The sequence below is a fragment of the Diaporthe batatas genome (assembly GCF_019321695.1).
Source record: "Diaporthe batatas strain CRI 302-4 chromosome Unknown Contig00005, whole genome shotgun sequence".
Lineage (NCBI taxonomy): Eukaryota > Fungi > Ascomycota > Sordariomycetes > Diaporthales > Diaporthaceae > Diaporthe > Diaporthe batatas.
In genome coordinates this window covers 2,065,788-2,079,099 of record NW_025408552.1, presented here as the reverse complement: position 1 = coordinate 2,079,099, position 13,312 = coordinate 2,065,788, and the positions used below count along the sequence as shown (strand labels likewise).

At 48.9% G+C, this 13,312-nt stretch overlaps 3 protein-coding genes across 3 annotated transcripts; 2 read left to right on the top strand and 1 right to left on the bottom strand.

Annotated features, from left to right (window-relative positions):
- Nucleotides 1-283: 283 nt before the first annotated feature.
- On the bottom strand, nt 284-2,687 carry KVR01_005203 (uncharacterized protein). Its single transcript, XM_044787927.1, has 2 exons — nt 1,872-2,687; nt 284-1,817 (listed from the first exon to the last, which is right to left on the bottom strand). The coding sequence occupies exons 1-2, from the start codon at nt 2,261-2,263 to the stop codon at nt 659-661; spliced, it is 1,551 nt and encodes a 516-aa protein (XP_044645648.1). The 5' UTR covers nt 2,264-2,687; the 3' UTR covers nt 284-658.
- A 2,146-nt stretch (nt 2,688-4,833) lies between these two features.
- KVR01_005479 (uncharacterized protein) lies at nt 4,834-8,190 on the top strand. Its single transcript, XM_044783088.1, has 3 exons — nt 4,834-5,134; nt 5,186-7,438; nt 7,505-8,190. The coding sequence occupies exons 2-3, from the start codon at nt 6,038-6,040 to the stop codon at nt 7,931-7,933; spliced, it is 1,830 nt and encodes a 609-aa protein (XP_044645924.1). The 5' UTR covers nt 4,834-5,134; nt 5,186-6,037; the 3' UTR covers nt 7,934-8,190.
- Nucleotides 8,191-8,398: 208 nt separating this feature from the next.
- KVR01_005041 (uncharacterized protein) lies at nt 8,399-10,219 on the top strand. The gene is made up of 3 exons (XM_044783987.1): nt 8,399-8,943; nt 9,007-9,069; nt 9,199-10,219. The coding sequence occupies exons 1-3, from the start codon at nt 8,679-8,681 to the stop codon at nt 10,107-10,109; spliced, it is 1,239 nt and encodes a 412-aa protein (XP_044645486.1). The 5' UTR covers nt 8,399-8,678; the 3' UTR covers nt 10,110-10,219.
- The last annotated feature ends 3,093 nt before the right edge of the window (nt 10,220-13,312 follow it).

Sequence of the window (13,312 nt, the reverse complement as noted above, 5' to 3'; positions counted from 1 at the left end):
TCCGTATTGGAGATTGGACTTGTGGGCACGCCCATTCTTGTGTGCCTCTCCGTCCGAAGGAATGAGCCTCGGGCCCTGATGAGTCGGCTGTTGGTCTCCCATCGGTTTGCCTGAAATAGCTTTGCGTATGATCCGAGGTCCTGTTGGTGTGGAGTCGAGAATTTCGTGCACAAGAATAGCACCCACCTATGCCGTAATAACCGCCGCCCGGTGGACGAGCTAGAGACAGAGACGAGCTGGCCTCTTCAGCACGATTGTCTCACACAAAAGAGCATTGAGCAAATGGGTGGGGAGGCGCCAGGGCCTCGACATCAATAACTTGTACACATGGCGCTATCTCCTCCAAACTCGAGTCGTCGTCGTCTCCTGACTGCCAGGGCCAGCATGGACGTGTGATCCCACTCTCTCTCAAATCCACAAATGCTTGCTTGACCTCTTCTCTCTTGACTGAGCCTCCCAACGCCTTCCACTCGGCTCTCGACTGTGGCCGGTTATCTGCCCTGACCTGTAACACCCTGGTGAAAATGAAAATATCTTTGTATAATACAGGGTACACATATCCCAAACCTGCCGTCCCCTGTGGCCCCCCTCACTCGACCATGCCAGACCCATCCGATTCAGAGTCCGACTGCACCTGAATGACGCACAGCTTAGGCTTCTAGCCCGCCACAGTCGCCTCGGTGCCGCCCATCGCGTCATCTCCTGAGCCCGGTATCACCTGCTCCTCCGCCGCTTTCGCATCTGCAAACTGCCGCTCGCTCACGTGTTCCTTGGCGCCATCCGCCGTCCACACCTTGTCGGGGAACGACCCGCGCTGGCCCTCCTCGTGCTTGAATTGACAATATCGGTTCGTGCAGGGCCGGAACTTGCACATCACCGTGTTGTGATAGAATTCGCAGCCAGGCGTCTTGCAGTCCGCACCGTTCCGGCAGGGCGGCTTCGACGGGTGCTTGAACGGGCAGCGCGCGTTTTGGCAGTTGGGCCAGAACTTGCAGTCCTGCTCGCTCTGGTGTGCCGTCCTGGTGGCAGGCGAAGGGTGCCGGCCGACACACTTGAAGTTCTTGCAAGCTGCACCGAAATTGCAGACATCCTGAACGTCGACCGTCGTTCCCGGAGGCGCGGCAGGTGACTGATGGGCAAACTTGCAGTCTTTGTTGTTGCAGCTCAGGTTGAAGCGACAGACAGTCTCTTCGGGGTTTGCTGCCTCGCGCTTCACACCGGACATCTCCTGATCGCCCTCGCCCTGCTCAGCCGAGTCTGGCCTGGACGTCTCTGACTGATGTGTGTGGTTGCGACCGTTCTGGTGGTGGCCGCCGCGGCCTCGGAAGTTGCCTCGTTGGTTGGGGTGCTGTGTCCGCTCAAATAACGACTTTCCACGGCCCTGTCCATTTGCCGCACCGCCTTGTTGCATCATCAGCTGTTGCTGCATCTGGTTCAGCATCTGCTGCTGAACTTCCATCATTTGCAACAGATCCGACTGTGGGGGCTGGCCGGGCATCATCCCCCAGCCATTCATGGGCCCCATGCCCCCACCATTCATGCCGGGTGGTCCGTTGGCCATGGGGTTCATGTTTGCAAGGCCGTGGGCAATGTTGGCTGCACGCTGATTCGGCCCTCGAGGCTGTCGTCCAGTGCCCATGCGTGGGCCCGTCGGAGGTGTGCGGGTATGTGAGTTGATCCTCTCGTTCCCGGTAGCGCCGCGCACGCGGTGGAGGACGTTCTCATGCGTCCTGTCCATCGCACGGTTCAGTTGTCCTACAAGCCGCTTCCCGCGCCCTCTGTCGGCACCGTTACGCATGGCTTTTGGACCTGTAGGCCTAGTAGGAGTTAGTCTTGTGCTGGCTTTCCCCGAGATATTTGGTATCACATACGCGTTGAATTCCGTGGCACCTTCAGTTGTGCTCATGTCCATCTCTTGGTCTTCGTCAGGGGCGCCCGACGCCGCTGGGGCGGCTCCCGCCGCAGCCGAGCCTTGCGCGTCGCCAGAGCCAAACTGAGCTGAGAAGGCATCGATGGTCGAGAAGAGCCAATTCGCAAATTCGAGAAGTCCAGAATCGTTGGGGTCCAGGCCGAGGAGGTCTGTCGACAGCTCTCTCGTGACCTCTTCTTGTGTCTTTCCGTTGACGAGCATGAGGATGATGTATTCGGTAAGGGCGGCATCGTCGGCACCGCCAGTGGCCCAGCCATACTGTTCCAGCTTTGGCTGGATGGCAGAGTTAAGGGCATCGGCCAGAGGCGTGTTCAGTTGGACTGAGACAGGCATTGTGGGTGATTTCGAAGTAGAGGTTGAGGTGGAAGGCGAGACGAAGCAAGGCAAGAGACGGCGGGGGCGGGAAGTATGGCTTGTGGCAAAGAAGAGAAAATGATTGGAAACCAGCAGCGACAAAGGCTGGCTCGGGTGGAAGAAGGCACTCGTAGTCGATGGCAAGGGGGCTCGCGGCACGACCTTGACAACAATGGATTGGTGAGAGGGACAAGTGCGACCGAGGGATGTGCGGTCGCAGTTCGTGGAGCTGTTGGCTCGCTCTGTCTCAAAGTCAAAGCAGAGGCCAGACACAAGTCGCCAGGTCCAGTCCGGGCCTTGAGAAGAAAGGCTGTCCGGTGAGTTTCGCGGGTTGCTGGTTTGGCAAGGGGTGTTGTAAAGTGGAGGTTGTGAAGCCACAGGTGTTTTGCACTCGACTGTGAAGTTTGCTTGGTTGTCAGTCTCCCATCGCGCTAGCGGACGGACTGACGTGCCAGCCTTGCCTCTGTCCTGGTCCGTGCCCAGGCTAGGCGAACACTTACTAATGTGTTCGGTTCCTGGTGAACGGGATGCTTCCAACTGCCCAGGTGTACAGGTGTACTTGCAAATTTTTGGTCCAGACCAGACAATACACATTAGTCATGTCTAGGTTTATTAGCAAGACTGACAACTACTCCGATCCAGGGGCGGCCATACAGAGGCGCTTTACCTTAGGGTTGTTCCTGTGAATAGGATCTGTTCATGCCTTGATGTGGTAACAGAAGATGTGCTGCCTTTGAGACGAATCCAGTGACTGCTTGCCCACCACTATAAACCCTGATCAAAAGAGCACACCTCCAAGTGGAAGGGCATGGGACTCCAAGCAGTACATAAGTGTGATACCATCATAGCCATCTTCTGACTTGTTGCATTATTTTGTACCAGCACTTACATGTTATACCATAGCCTAAGCTAATTGGACATCAGAAAGGCTTAATGGGCCCCACAGGTTGAAGAAAGCAGGTGCAGGAATAAATGATGACCGCCAGAAGTGATGGAAGACATCTTAAATGATCTCTTTACCGACCTACTTCCCATCGTCGGGACTGCTAGGGGATGATTGAGACATGTGTGCTGGTCCTGCTCGGTTTGACACCCAAAATTTGACTACATTAATGATGGACTACCCATGTACTCCCAGATAGACCCCCTGGGAAGCATCAGCTTGCAACTCGAGGAACATGGACACTTGGTGGTACATGGCACAAGGGGCTTGTACCAGCTCGCAGCTGTCCGTGCTGGAGCTTCTGTCGGGCTCTCTATACTTTTCTCATGCCACATACTTGAGAGCCCAGAAAAGTTGGCACATTACCCATGGACTTCATGGTCTTCCTGGTGGCATATTTACACAGGACTTTGAGGTGAAGCGTCTTTATCTGGTGGGGGGGGGGGGTTAGAGGTCCACCGTTCTTGAGTTGATCACACTCAACATTTCAATGAACGGTTTTGTTTTCAATTCGTGCACATGCCCGTATACAGAAGGGGAAGATCCCTTCATACAGTGGTAAAAGCTCAATGGCCCTGTATTTGATACCATTTAGCGCTTATAGCAGTATGGTCATGCAATACATTTGTCTCGGACCACCGACGCCGCTCATATGTGGGCTCAGGTAACTTTTGGGCAAGATCCAGATGCTATGTTATCTTCTTGAAAGTACTAGAAAACTATAAACTCTGTTTTGGAGTCCACAATGCGGCCACGACGTCTGTCCCTCCCAGTCGTACGGCAGCCTCTTCTAGGACTTTGTCCCAGGAAATTGCCCTTCCAGGGGGCCCCTTGATAGAAAGTATATAGAACAAACTCCCAACAACCAGAAGTAGGTGAGCTACAGCAGTCAACCTCTTCTTACCGGTATGGCGGTGTTACGATCATATTGTATGTGATCGTCCCCATCTGCATGTTGCCTCACGTGCACATGTACCGTTATGGAAACCAAAACTCATGCATACACTCAGTGTATGAAACATGTGAGGTTCACGCATTCCCTGGCAACATCCAACTGGACTAGAGGATATACAGGTGGTGGGATGGCAGAGGGTGAGGGCATTAGCAACCGCTTCAAGTTCGTCTTCTGCAGCCTTGGGAGGATGGGTTCACATTTCAGAGTTGGAGAGGGCCAGGAAGGAGCGGTTGCAATCTGAAAGGACGATGGCGATAGGCCTATCTTGACGTCTGGATCTGAAGTGTTCTGGTGGTTGCATGTGCGGCCATCTCAGCAGACGTTACACACAGATGCACAGGTTCCTGGCTGCCTGGGTGGCATGACCCTGAAGGCTAGGCACCCTGGTCCTGTCCCAGGCCTGACCTGACAGGGCACAGGTGAGTGGTCGACGGTCGTTGAGCACCCGCAGCTGCGGCCTAGCGTTGCCTTCAGCTGAACATGTTTCAACTCTTTCAGTGGCTGCTGGCACACTCGTATTTCCAGAGCCGACCAGATTTGAGCTGAGGGTCAGAGGGTTCGCGCATGACGCCCAGCTGGATCCCCGCTATGTGCCACAACCGCAACCCAAGCCAAGGGCCATCCGAGCCATCCCTCCATCCCATGTCATTCATCCACCCCGTCAGCCCGTCCATTTCCATTCTGCTGGACCGTCCTACGCATCCTCTCGTCGATGATTGAGGTTGAGATCAACGCTGGTGGGTCACAGTCCGCACTCTGGATCCGAACACGGCAGCACGGGCAGAGGGTTCCTGGTTCTTTGACTCGTTTTTATTTGTTTCCCGGACAAGCTTTGCTTACTGTGTACTTCCTGCTTCCTTTGAAGCCCCTGCTAAAATGGCCCCTGCCCGGCTCCCAACGAGCCCCTGCCAGCCGGTGGCTTGCAGAAGACGGACGGGCGCTATCATACGGAGTACGTGCACTCATCAGTTGGCCTCTATGGTATGGACTAACTGCGTATTAGTGTACTGGGTAGTCACCCACACACCTTGCTCTCCGCCGGGAAGCCACAGTTCTTGGCCGGCACTTATGCCCTGCTTGCTCTCTGCCTACCTTAGACTATAACACCATCTCTGCATGCTTCAAGCAACGTAACATTGCGCCTGTCCTCACGACGCCCTGGAGCTTGACCTCACGATCCCCCCCAGGACGTGTCTCGCGCGCGCGTGTCCAGAGGAAGAGGAACGCCCCGCCGCCATCCCGCCATCCCGCCATCCCGTCATCGTACCCTGAGCCGTCAACACTCAGCAGACTCGGGGGCCAGGAGGACAGAAGGGGCTCAAAGGGGGCCTATCTTTGGAAGAGGCCCACCTGCCAACAAGGTCCGCCCTCCAAAGGCCCAGGAGGCCCTTTCTACCCTTGACGAACCAACGTTGATCGGCACTACTGCACTTGATGCTCCCGCCGCTTCCAGGATCTTGTACAACACCCCCAGCCCTGCATCTGACTGGGGTCGCCAAGTACAATCTTAAAGTCTAATAAATAAATGCGATTCACTCCCTCGCCTTCTCACCCCGTCCCCGTCACCTTGTCACGCGAGACCATCACCTACCTCCTGTACTGAGGCTTTGCTTTTGTTTTCTCTGCCCAGTCACTCACTCCGCCCACAAACCATTTCGACAGCCAAATACTTCACTGGCTGCCCTCCAAACCACCGTTTGTTGCCGGTCGGGCTTCCTCACCGCATCTCAAAAGCCCACCCGCTCATTTGGCTTTTTGTTTTGTTTTATTTTTTCCATCAGAAACAACTCGACACACCACGTCCTCTTTTTACGCACTCTTGAAGGGGGGCCCCCACTGCAGATTCGACTCCAAGATGGCCTCGCGGTTGCTTGTACCTTTCCTCGCGGTCCTTGACCTTGTCACCGCTCAGGGCCTGGGAGGATTGTGGCCCATACCCCAGCCCACCTTCAATTCTGGCTCCACACCCCTCTTCATCAACAAGGACGTTAAAGTCACTTACAACGGCGAATCTGTACGGTGGCCTGCTCAAGAGAGCTCCTTATCCTCCCAAGATGATTTGTATACTAAGAATGCCTTCCATGCACAGCTGACCCTCGAGGCCAACAATGAGCCCGCCAGCCTGACCGGCGCTGACATCACAGCTGCCGCTGTGAGCAGGGCCATGAACAACATTTTTAACCAGAACTTTGTGCCATGGGTGCTTGTTCCACGGAATTCGCTCTCGAAATATGAGCCCGCGCTCAACACTTCCGCCACGCCCGTTTCTTGTCTGGAAATCACCCTGGACGCCGGCAACTCTACCTTTGACCCCACAACCACAGACGTCGACGAGGGCTACAGCCTGAGCATCGGTGAGGATGGCATCGCAAAGCTCTCCTCCAAGTCAACCTTTGGCGTCCTGCACGGCTTGGAGACTTTCACCCAGCTCTTTTATGAACACTCCGCGGGTGATGCCTGGTATCTAGTCAACGCCCCAATCGAGATTGAGGATTCGCCGGTCTACGGGCACCGTGGACTTATGTTGGACACGGCGAGGCACTGGTTCCCCGTGGCAGATATCAAGCGTACCATCGACGGTCTTTCGTACAACAAGCTGAACAAGCTCCACGTGCACGTCACCGACTCGCAGTCTTGGCCCCTCGAGATCCCAAGCATTCCCGAGCTGACCGCCAAGGGTGCTTACAACCCGTCATCAGTGTACTCCCCTGATGACATCAAGGCTATCCAGGAGTACGGCATTGCCCGAGGGGTGGAGGTATATTTCGAGATCGACATGCCCGGTCACATTGGTGTTGTGGGCGAGGCTTTCCCGGATCTCGTCGTGGCCTACGATGCGCGTCCCTACTTCTTCTACTGCGCGCAGCCTCCCTGTGGCGCCTTCCGTCTGAACGACTCCAACGTCGAAGAGTTCCTCGGCAATCTGTTTGACGACATTCTCCCGCGTGTCGCGCCGTACTCCAAGTACTGGGGTACCGGCGGAGATGAGCTGAACGCCAACGACTCCAGATTCGACCCCGGCCTGAACACCAACGACAGCGCGGTGCTCCAGCCGCTGCTGCAGACGTTTGTTGACAACCAGCACACCCGCGTTCGCAATGCCGGTCTGATCCCCACGGTTTGGGAGGAGCTTGTGACTGAGTGGAACGTCACCTTGGGAGAGGACGTGGTAGTGCAGTCGTGGCTGGGCGGCGGTGCTGTTGCTGACATTGCCTCCAAAGGCCACAAGGTTATCGACAGCAACTACAACTTCTGGGTGAGTCCTCCCGTCCGCAAACGCTGATGGCGAACGTAGCGACGACATTAACACGAAGTGATGCAGTACCTCGACTGCGGCCGCGGCCAGTGGCTCACTTTCGGCAATGAGATCTGGGACCAGTTCACGCCCTTTAACGACTGGTGCGGCCCAACGAAGAGCTGGGAGCTGGTCTACTCGCACGACCCGGCCGAGGGCCTGAACGGGACGGAGGCAAAGCTCGTCCTGGGCGGCGAGGTGGCCGTCTGGTCCGAGACCATCGACAGCAACAACCTGGACACGCTCGTGTGGCCTAGGGCCGGCGCCGCCGGGGAGGTCCTCTGGTCGGGACGGACCGACGCGGGCGGGCAGAACCGCTCGCAGGTCACGGCGGCACCGAGGCTGAACGCGCAGAGGGAGCGCCTGGTGAGCAGGGGGATCAGAGCGAGCCCGATCCAGATGGAGTGGTGCCTTCAGTACCCGAACGCGACCGGCTGCGAGTACCCGGCCGCCTAGGATGAGGAGCCTTCGGGGGTTGAAGAGCAGCCGGTGGGGGTTATCGCGCTCAGCACTTTGGAGGCCTTGGTGGACGTCCTCGTTCAACTTGCCATCAGTATCTTCAGGGCACTGGAGCGGTTGACTTACTCTGACGAGTACTTGACAGCATGAACAAAGACATGCTCGGGGACCTTATACCTTCCTGTACATACTTGGATTTTGGTATCGTGTTATGGTAATAACCTTGGAAGTTAATGACAGCACGTGCTATCTTATCACTCGTCAGACTGTAGGGAGTTGTCTTGTAGAAAGTGCAGGTGGTCAGGCACAGGTGGGCGGGTACCTGGGTACCTGGGTACTCTCAGCGGGAAGCGGGTGCTCAGGTGCGGCCACATGGCCTGGAGGAGTGCCGCTACTGGAGCCCACGTGTACCCCGTACCCCTGACATCAGCTGGCTGTGAACTCAAATCCCAACACAGGCACCGCCACCGTCGTCACTGCTGCCTTGATCTCACCTTGATGCATGCTTATGTTTCCCTTTTGTCCAGCTGTTCGTGTGAAATAACCTCTACCAAACCCTCTCTGGTGAACGTTTCTGCTCTTTGGCGGGAGGCGGCCTTCCTTGTCCTAATAATCGTAAACAGAGCTGAGCCAAGCCCGTTCAGCCCAGACCAAGGGCGGACCCCAGGGAGCATCTTTCTATATCCGTCCGCCCAGGACCCGGGCTCTCCGTGTCATCGCCCAACACGGACTACAACTCAAGATGGACTTCATACAGAGGGCCATTCAGACGGCCCTCCCGGCCCCCGAAACGAGCATTCTGGTGTTCACCACGGCAGTCACGACAGCCTCACTGTACGCCATCCTGAACCGCGTCGTCCACCCAAGACGTCCCGCGGTGCTCCGGGGCCCGCTCCACTCTCATATATCGAGCCTATCCCCTGAGCAGAAGTCGGATCTTCTATATCCGCCAGACTACTTTCCCGGGGCGCGCGATGTCCCGACCCCGTACGGGTCGGTTAGGTGTTGTACGTTCAAGCATCTGTAAACCCTATGTTCAGGTAGCTGAAACGATATACTGACCTGATTAGATGAGTTTGGTCCAGCCTCTGGGAGGAAGGTCCTCCTGATACATGGCATATCTACGTCGTGCAGTGAGTAGTTCCTAGGACCCCTTGATCTCACTTATCCCTTGGGGCATGTTATACATCATCCATCCCTCCGAGATCATTCGAATGTGAGACCTAGTCTATGCTTTGACAGCTGACCTCGAAACTCGGCAGTGACTCTCACGCACATCGCACACGGGCTGGCCGAGCGTGGGTGCAGGGTCCTACTGTTTGATCTGTTTGGTAGGGGCTACTCAGACGGCGTTGGCGACCTGCCCCACGACGAGCGACTCTACGTCAGCCAGGCCCTGTGCGTACTAGCCTCGAGCGAGCTTGCGTGGACGGGCCAGGGAGAGGATGATGGATTCCACCTCGTGGGCTACTCGCTGGGAGGAGGAATCTCTATACACCTGGCAGCGGCGTTTCCCGGCATGGTCAAGTCGCTCATCCTCCTCGCACCGGCCGGGATGATCCGGGAGGACAACTTCGGCGCCGTCGCCAAGATCATCTTCAGGAGCGGGTGGGTGCCCGACGGCTTGGTGGAAATCATGACGAGGTGGAGGTTGAAGAAGCCCATCGCCGAGAGTGCAAAGAGGAAGCCGAAGGGCGGGCCGAGCGGCGCGTCTATGCCCAAGACGCAACTGCCAGGCGACCAGGCCATCGAGGCAACCGTGACGAGCGAGATCGCCGACGCTGCCGTCTCTGAGGCGCCGGGCCCTCTGCAGCGCAAGGTTCTCAAGTACGTCAACTGGCAGGTCAGGAACCACGCGGGCTTCGTGCCGGCGTTCATGAGCACGTTGAGATATGCACCGATGATCGGCCAGCATGGTGCGTGGAGGAAGATCGCGAGGAGGGAGCCCAGGACGACATGTTTTATCTTCGGAGTGGGAGATGAGATAGTCAATGATGAGGATTATAGGGAAGACGTGCTGCCTCTGGTAGGCGGGGATGAGAATGTTTTCTGGGCTGAACCTGTGCCCGGAGGTCATGACTTTCCCATGTCTCATCCGGATCAGACACTGGAAAGGATATGGAGGTTTTGGGGATGGGATGAGGGTGTTGCGGATTCTTGGGTCAAGACGTGAGGGTGTTTGCCTAATCAGTATAGACATTTATAAACGGTGTAATCACTGTGGACTAGACTTGGGCCTAGCAGATCACGAAATAGAGACTTCCTTGATACAAGCGCTCTTGAAGTCTAATTGTTCTTATTCAAGACCAACTGGCAGCGGGGTTTTTAGTATGTTTCCTGTGTACACTCCCTTTCCTCATGTAGGACATTATTGACAACCAGATAAGGTTGACCAAGAATAGTCAGTGACAAGCGGGGATCTCGGGAGCCCACCGCGTTGGTTGTCCCAGGGATATAATAAGGCGAAGCTGCTAATGACAATGCCGATGCCTGTGTATGCTTTTCGATTGCTCAGTGCTTTGAGTGAATTGACTTGATCAACAAGTGGTTTCGTTTTTAATCCCCATACATATAAAATGTATGTGGCATCTTAAGACAGTAGGTGACTTAATCAACAAGATAACCATCATATAAGTCAATAGACCGGTCTGCACACAACCCTACCAACATATATAAGTTATCTACATCCTTATAATTAGAGTCACTTAGATATATACCTATCTAGTAAGGGTATTTTAAATTATATAAATATAAAAAATATACTATTTAACTTCTCTCTTTCTTCTATACTTAAGAGTATATCTCTCTTTATTAAAGCTTAATTTTTAATTATTATAATTAATTATTAGATTAATATTAATAAGAATAAAGTATATAAAATATACTATATCTCTTAATATTTATATTAATACGATATAATAGATTTTTAATTTATAAAAATATTAATTTTATTTATTAAAAGTTATTATTAGTATAAAATATATTTTAATTAATTAAACCTTTATTTAAGGTTATATTTTTATTTATTTATATATAAACTCCTTTAATATTTTATTTATTAAATTATTAATAATAATTAACTACTTAATACCCTTTTATTTCTATTAAAAGGTATTAAATATATAAGTTTTAAAAGAAATTTTAAAATAAAAACTCTTAAAGCTATATAAGTTAACTTTAAATATATAAATAATATTATACTTAAATATATAAAGAGTTTTTAATTAATTAAAGATATTAAAAATTATTAATATCCTTATTAATTTTAAAATAATATAAATAAAATTAACTTTTAAAAAGTAATAATAATAATTATTTAATAATTAAATCTTTAAAAATAAGTCTATTATTAAAAAGTTAATTATTAATTATATTTAATTTATTATAATTAAATATTATATAAAGGATAGAAAATTAATTTTATTTCTAATTATTTTTATAGTAAAATAATTTAATAGTAGTAGTTTCTTTAAAAGGATTTTAATTAATTTAAAGATTAGAACTTTATAATATTAAATATAAATTAAATTAATAATAATATTAGTTTATAATAGTTAAAGATAATATATAAACTCTTTATTTATTTTAATAATTTTAAGTAATAATAAATATTAATCCTTAATAATTATAAGTCTTATATAATTAAAGACTTTATATAAAAATACTTTTATATTAAATATAGTTTATTTTCTTCTAATATATACTTTTATATACTTTAATTACTTAATATAAAAGTATTTTTATATTTAAAATACTAATATTATTAAAAATTAAATTAATTTATTATAATATATAATATAAAGAATTTCTATAAAGAATTCTTTTATATATTTATTATAAAGTATAAAAATATCTTTATAATTATATATATTAAAAGGGGTTAATTAAATATTAAAATTTAATTTAAAAATTAAAATAAAGTTTTAACTTAAAGTTAGTATAAAGGAATAATAATATTATTACTTTTAATATTATTTAAAAGGAAACTTATTTTATTAATAAATAATTAACTTTAATAAATTTAAAAATATTTTATTTATTTTATTAAATATATAAGATTAAGTTTAAATTATATAAATTAAGATAAACCTTTAAGTTATTTATAGCCTAACTTTTTTATAAAATTTAATAAAAACTTAATAAATTAATTATATATATAATTATTATTAAAGGTAAAAGAAAGTTTTATTAATATTTTAAATTACTAAAAGACTTAAAAATAATAAAAGTTATTTTTAATTTAAATAAAATATTTATTAATATAATAATAATTAGAAAAAGAAGTATTAATAGAATATTTTATAAAAGTTAAGGTAGAGTTAGAAGATAAAAGTAGAATAAGTAATAAAAATAAAGTTATAAAATTATATTATATTATAATTAAAGTTACAAAAATTTAAATATTATTATTAGTTTTAAAATAATATTTATAATTATTAAAGAATTTAAATTTAAAGTTAAATAATAATTTTAAGGGTATCTAAAATCCTTATATATATTAGTGGGGTTATGTGTAGACCGGTCTACTAACTTACTCATATAGATCCAGCCGTTTAATTCAGAGTGGGAAGACTTCCACCTTCTTTATAGAATACAATATATTTTGAGCGAGCATCAGACTTACCTAGGGGCACAATCTTGCAGTTGAGTCTATGCGTAAAGCTAAACTTGGAAGTATGTCCTTATCGACAATGTTCTAGTGAGTATCTTTATCTGCAGCATATTGTAGGAGGAAGAAGGAGATGATGACAACGATGTCAACAACCCTCGGCGACCCAGGCAGCAGCAAAAACCCTAGTATCTAAGTACGCAACGGTGTCAGCAAAGTTGAGCGAAGTTACTTTGTGCTATGCACATACTCCTGTGCCAATTATGTCCTTGTTGAAGGCCACCTCGCTCCATCAATTTTAGAAGCTAGTGTACTTTACAGCACAGTCACTCTCATAGCATCTCCAGTGTTTCAAAGAAGGGTTTCCCAGTTCACAATGCGGTGGAGGAAAGCTCACAAGAGGTGACATGAGAGGGAAGTCTCCAGCTGTGACTGTAGGATCTGGAGCCGATATTCTAGCAAACCAGAACCGTCCTCGCTCTGACTTTCGAGTATAGCGCAGACGAAATTTCCCTGTTACCTGGAGTAACTGGGCTCGGGAAGAACCCTTAGGGGCTGTTTTTGTCTTTGTAGCACATCCACAACGGCTGAGCTGGCTCATCTGAAGACAGCCTCGGCTGGGCCAAAACAACTCCTCTCTGCCGTTGTTTTCTGTCATTGGAGACAAGGCGATCCTGAGCAGCAATTCTGTTGCTAGAATTGAAACGATGCACATTATGGAAATTTGACGTTCACTAAAAGGGACTTATTCACGCAGAACTTGAGTA

Excerpts from the sequence above, each read along its gene's own strand:
- KVR01_005479 (XM_044783088.1), top strand. The coding sequence starts at position 6,038 with ATGGCCTCGCGGTTGCTTGTACCTTTCCTCGCGGTCCTTGACCTTGTC. Across the intron at positions 7,439-7,504 it reads ACAGCAACTACAACTTCTGG|TACCTCGACTGCGGCCGCGG; the intron begins GTGAGTCCTCCC and ends GAAGTGATGCAG.
- KVR01_005203 (XM_044787927.1), bottom strand. The coding sequence starts at position 2,263 with ATGCCTGTCTCAGTCCAACTGAACACGCCTCTGGCCGATGCCCTTAAC. Across the intron at positions 1,818-1,871 it reads GGTGCCACGGAATTCAACGC|GCCTACAGGTCCAAAAGCCA; the intron begins GTATGTGATACC and ends AACTCCTACTAG.
- KVR01_005041 (XM_044783987.1), top strand. The coding sequence starts at position 8,679 with ATGGACTTCATACAGAGGGCCATTCAGACGGCCCTCCCGGCCCCCGAA. Across the intron at positions 8,944-9,006 it reads GTACGGGTCGGTTAGGTGTT|ATGAGTTTGGTCCAGCCTCT; the intron begins GTACGTTCAAGC and ends TGACCTGATTAG. Across the intron at positions 9,070-9,198 it reads TGGCATATCTACGTCGTGCA|TGACTCTCACGCACATCGCA; the intron begins GTGAGTAGTTCC and ends GAAACTCGGCAG.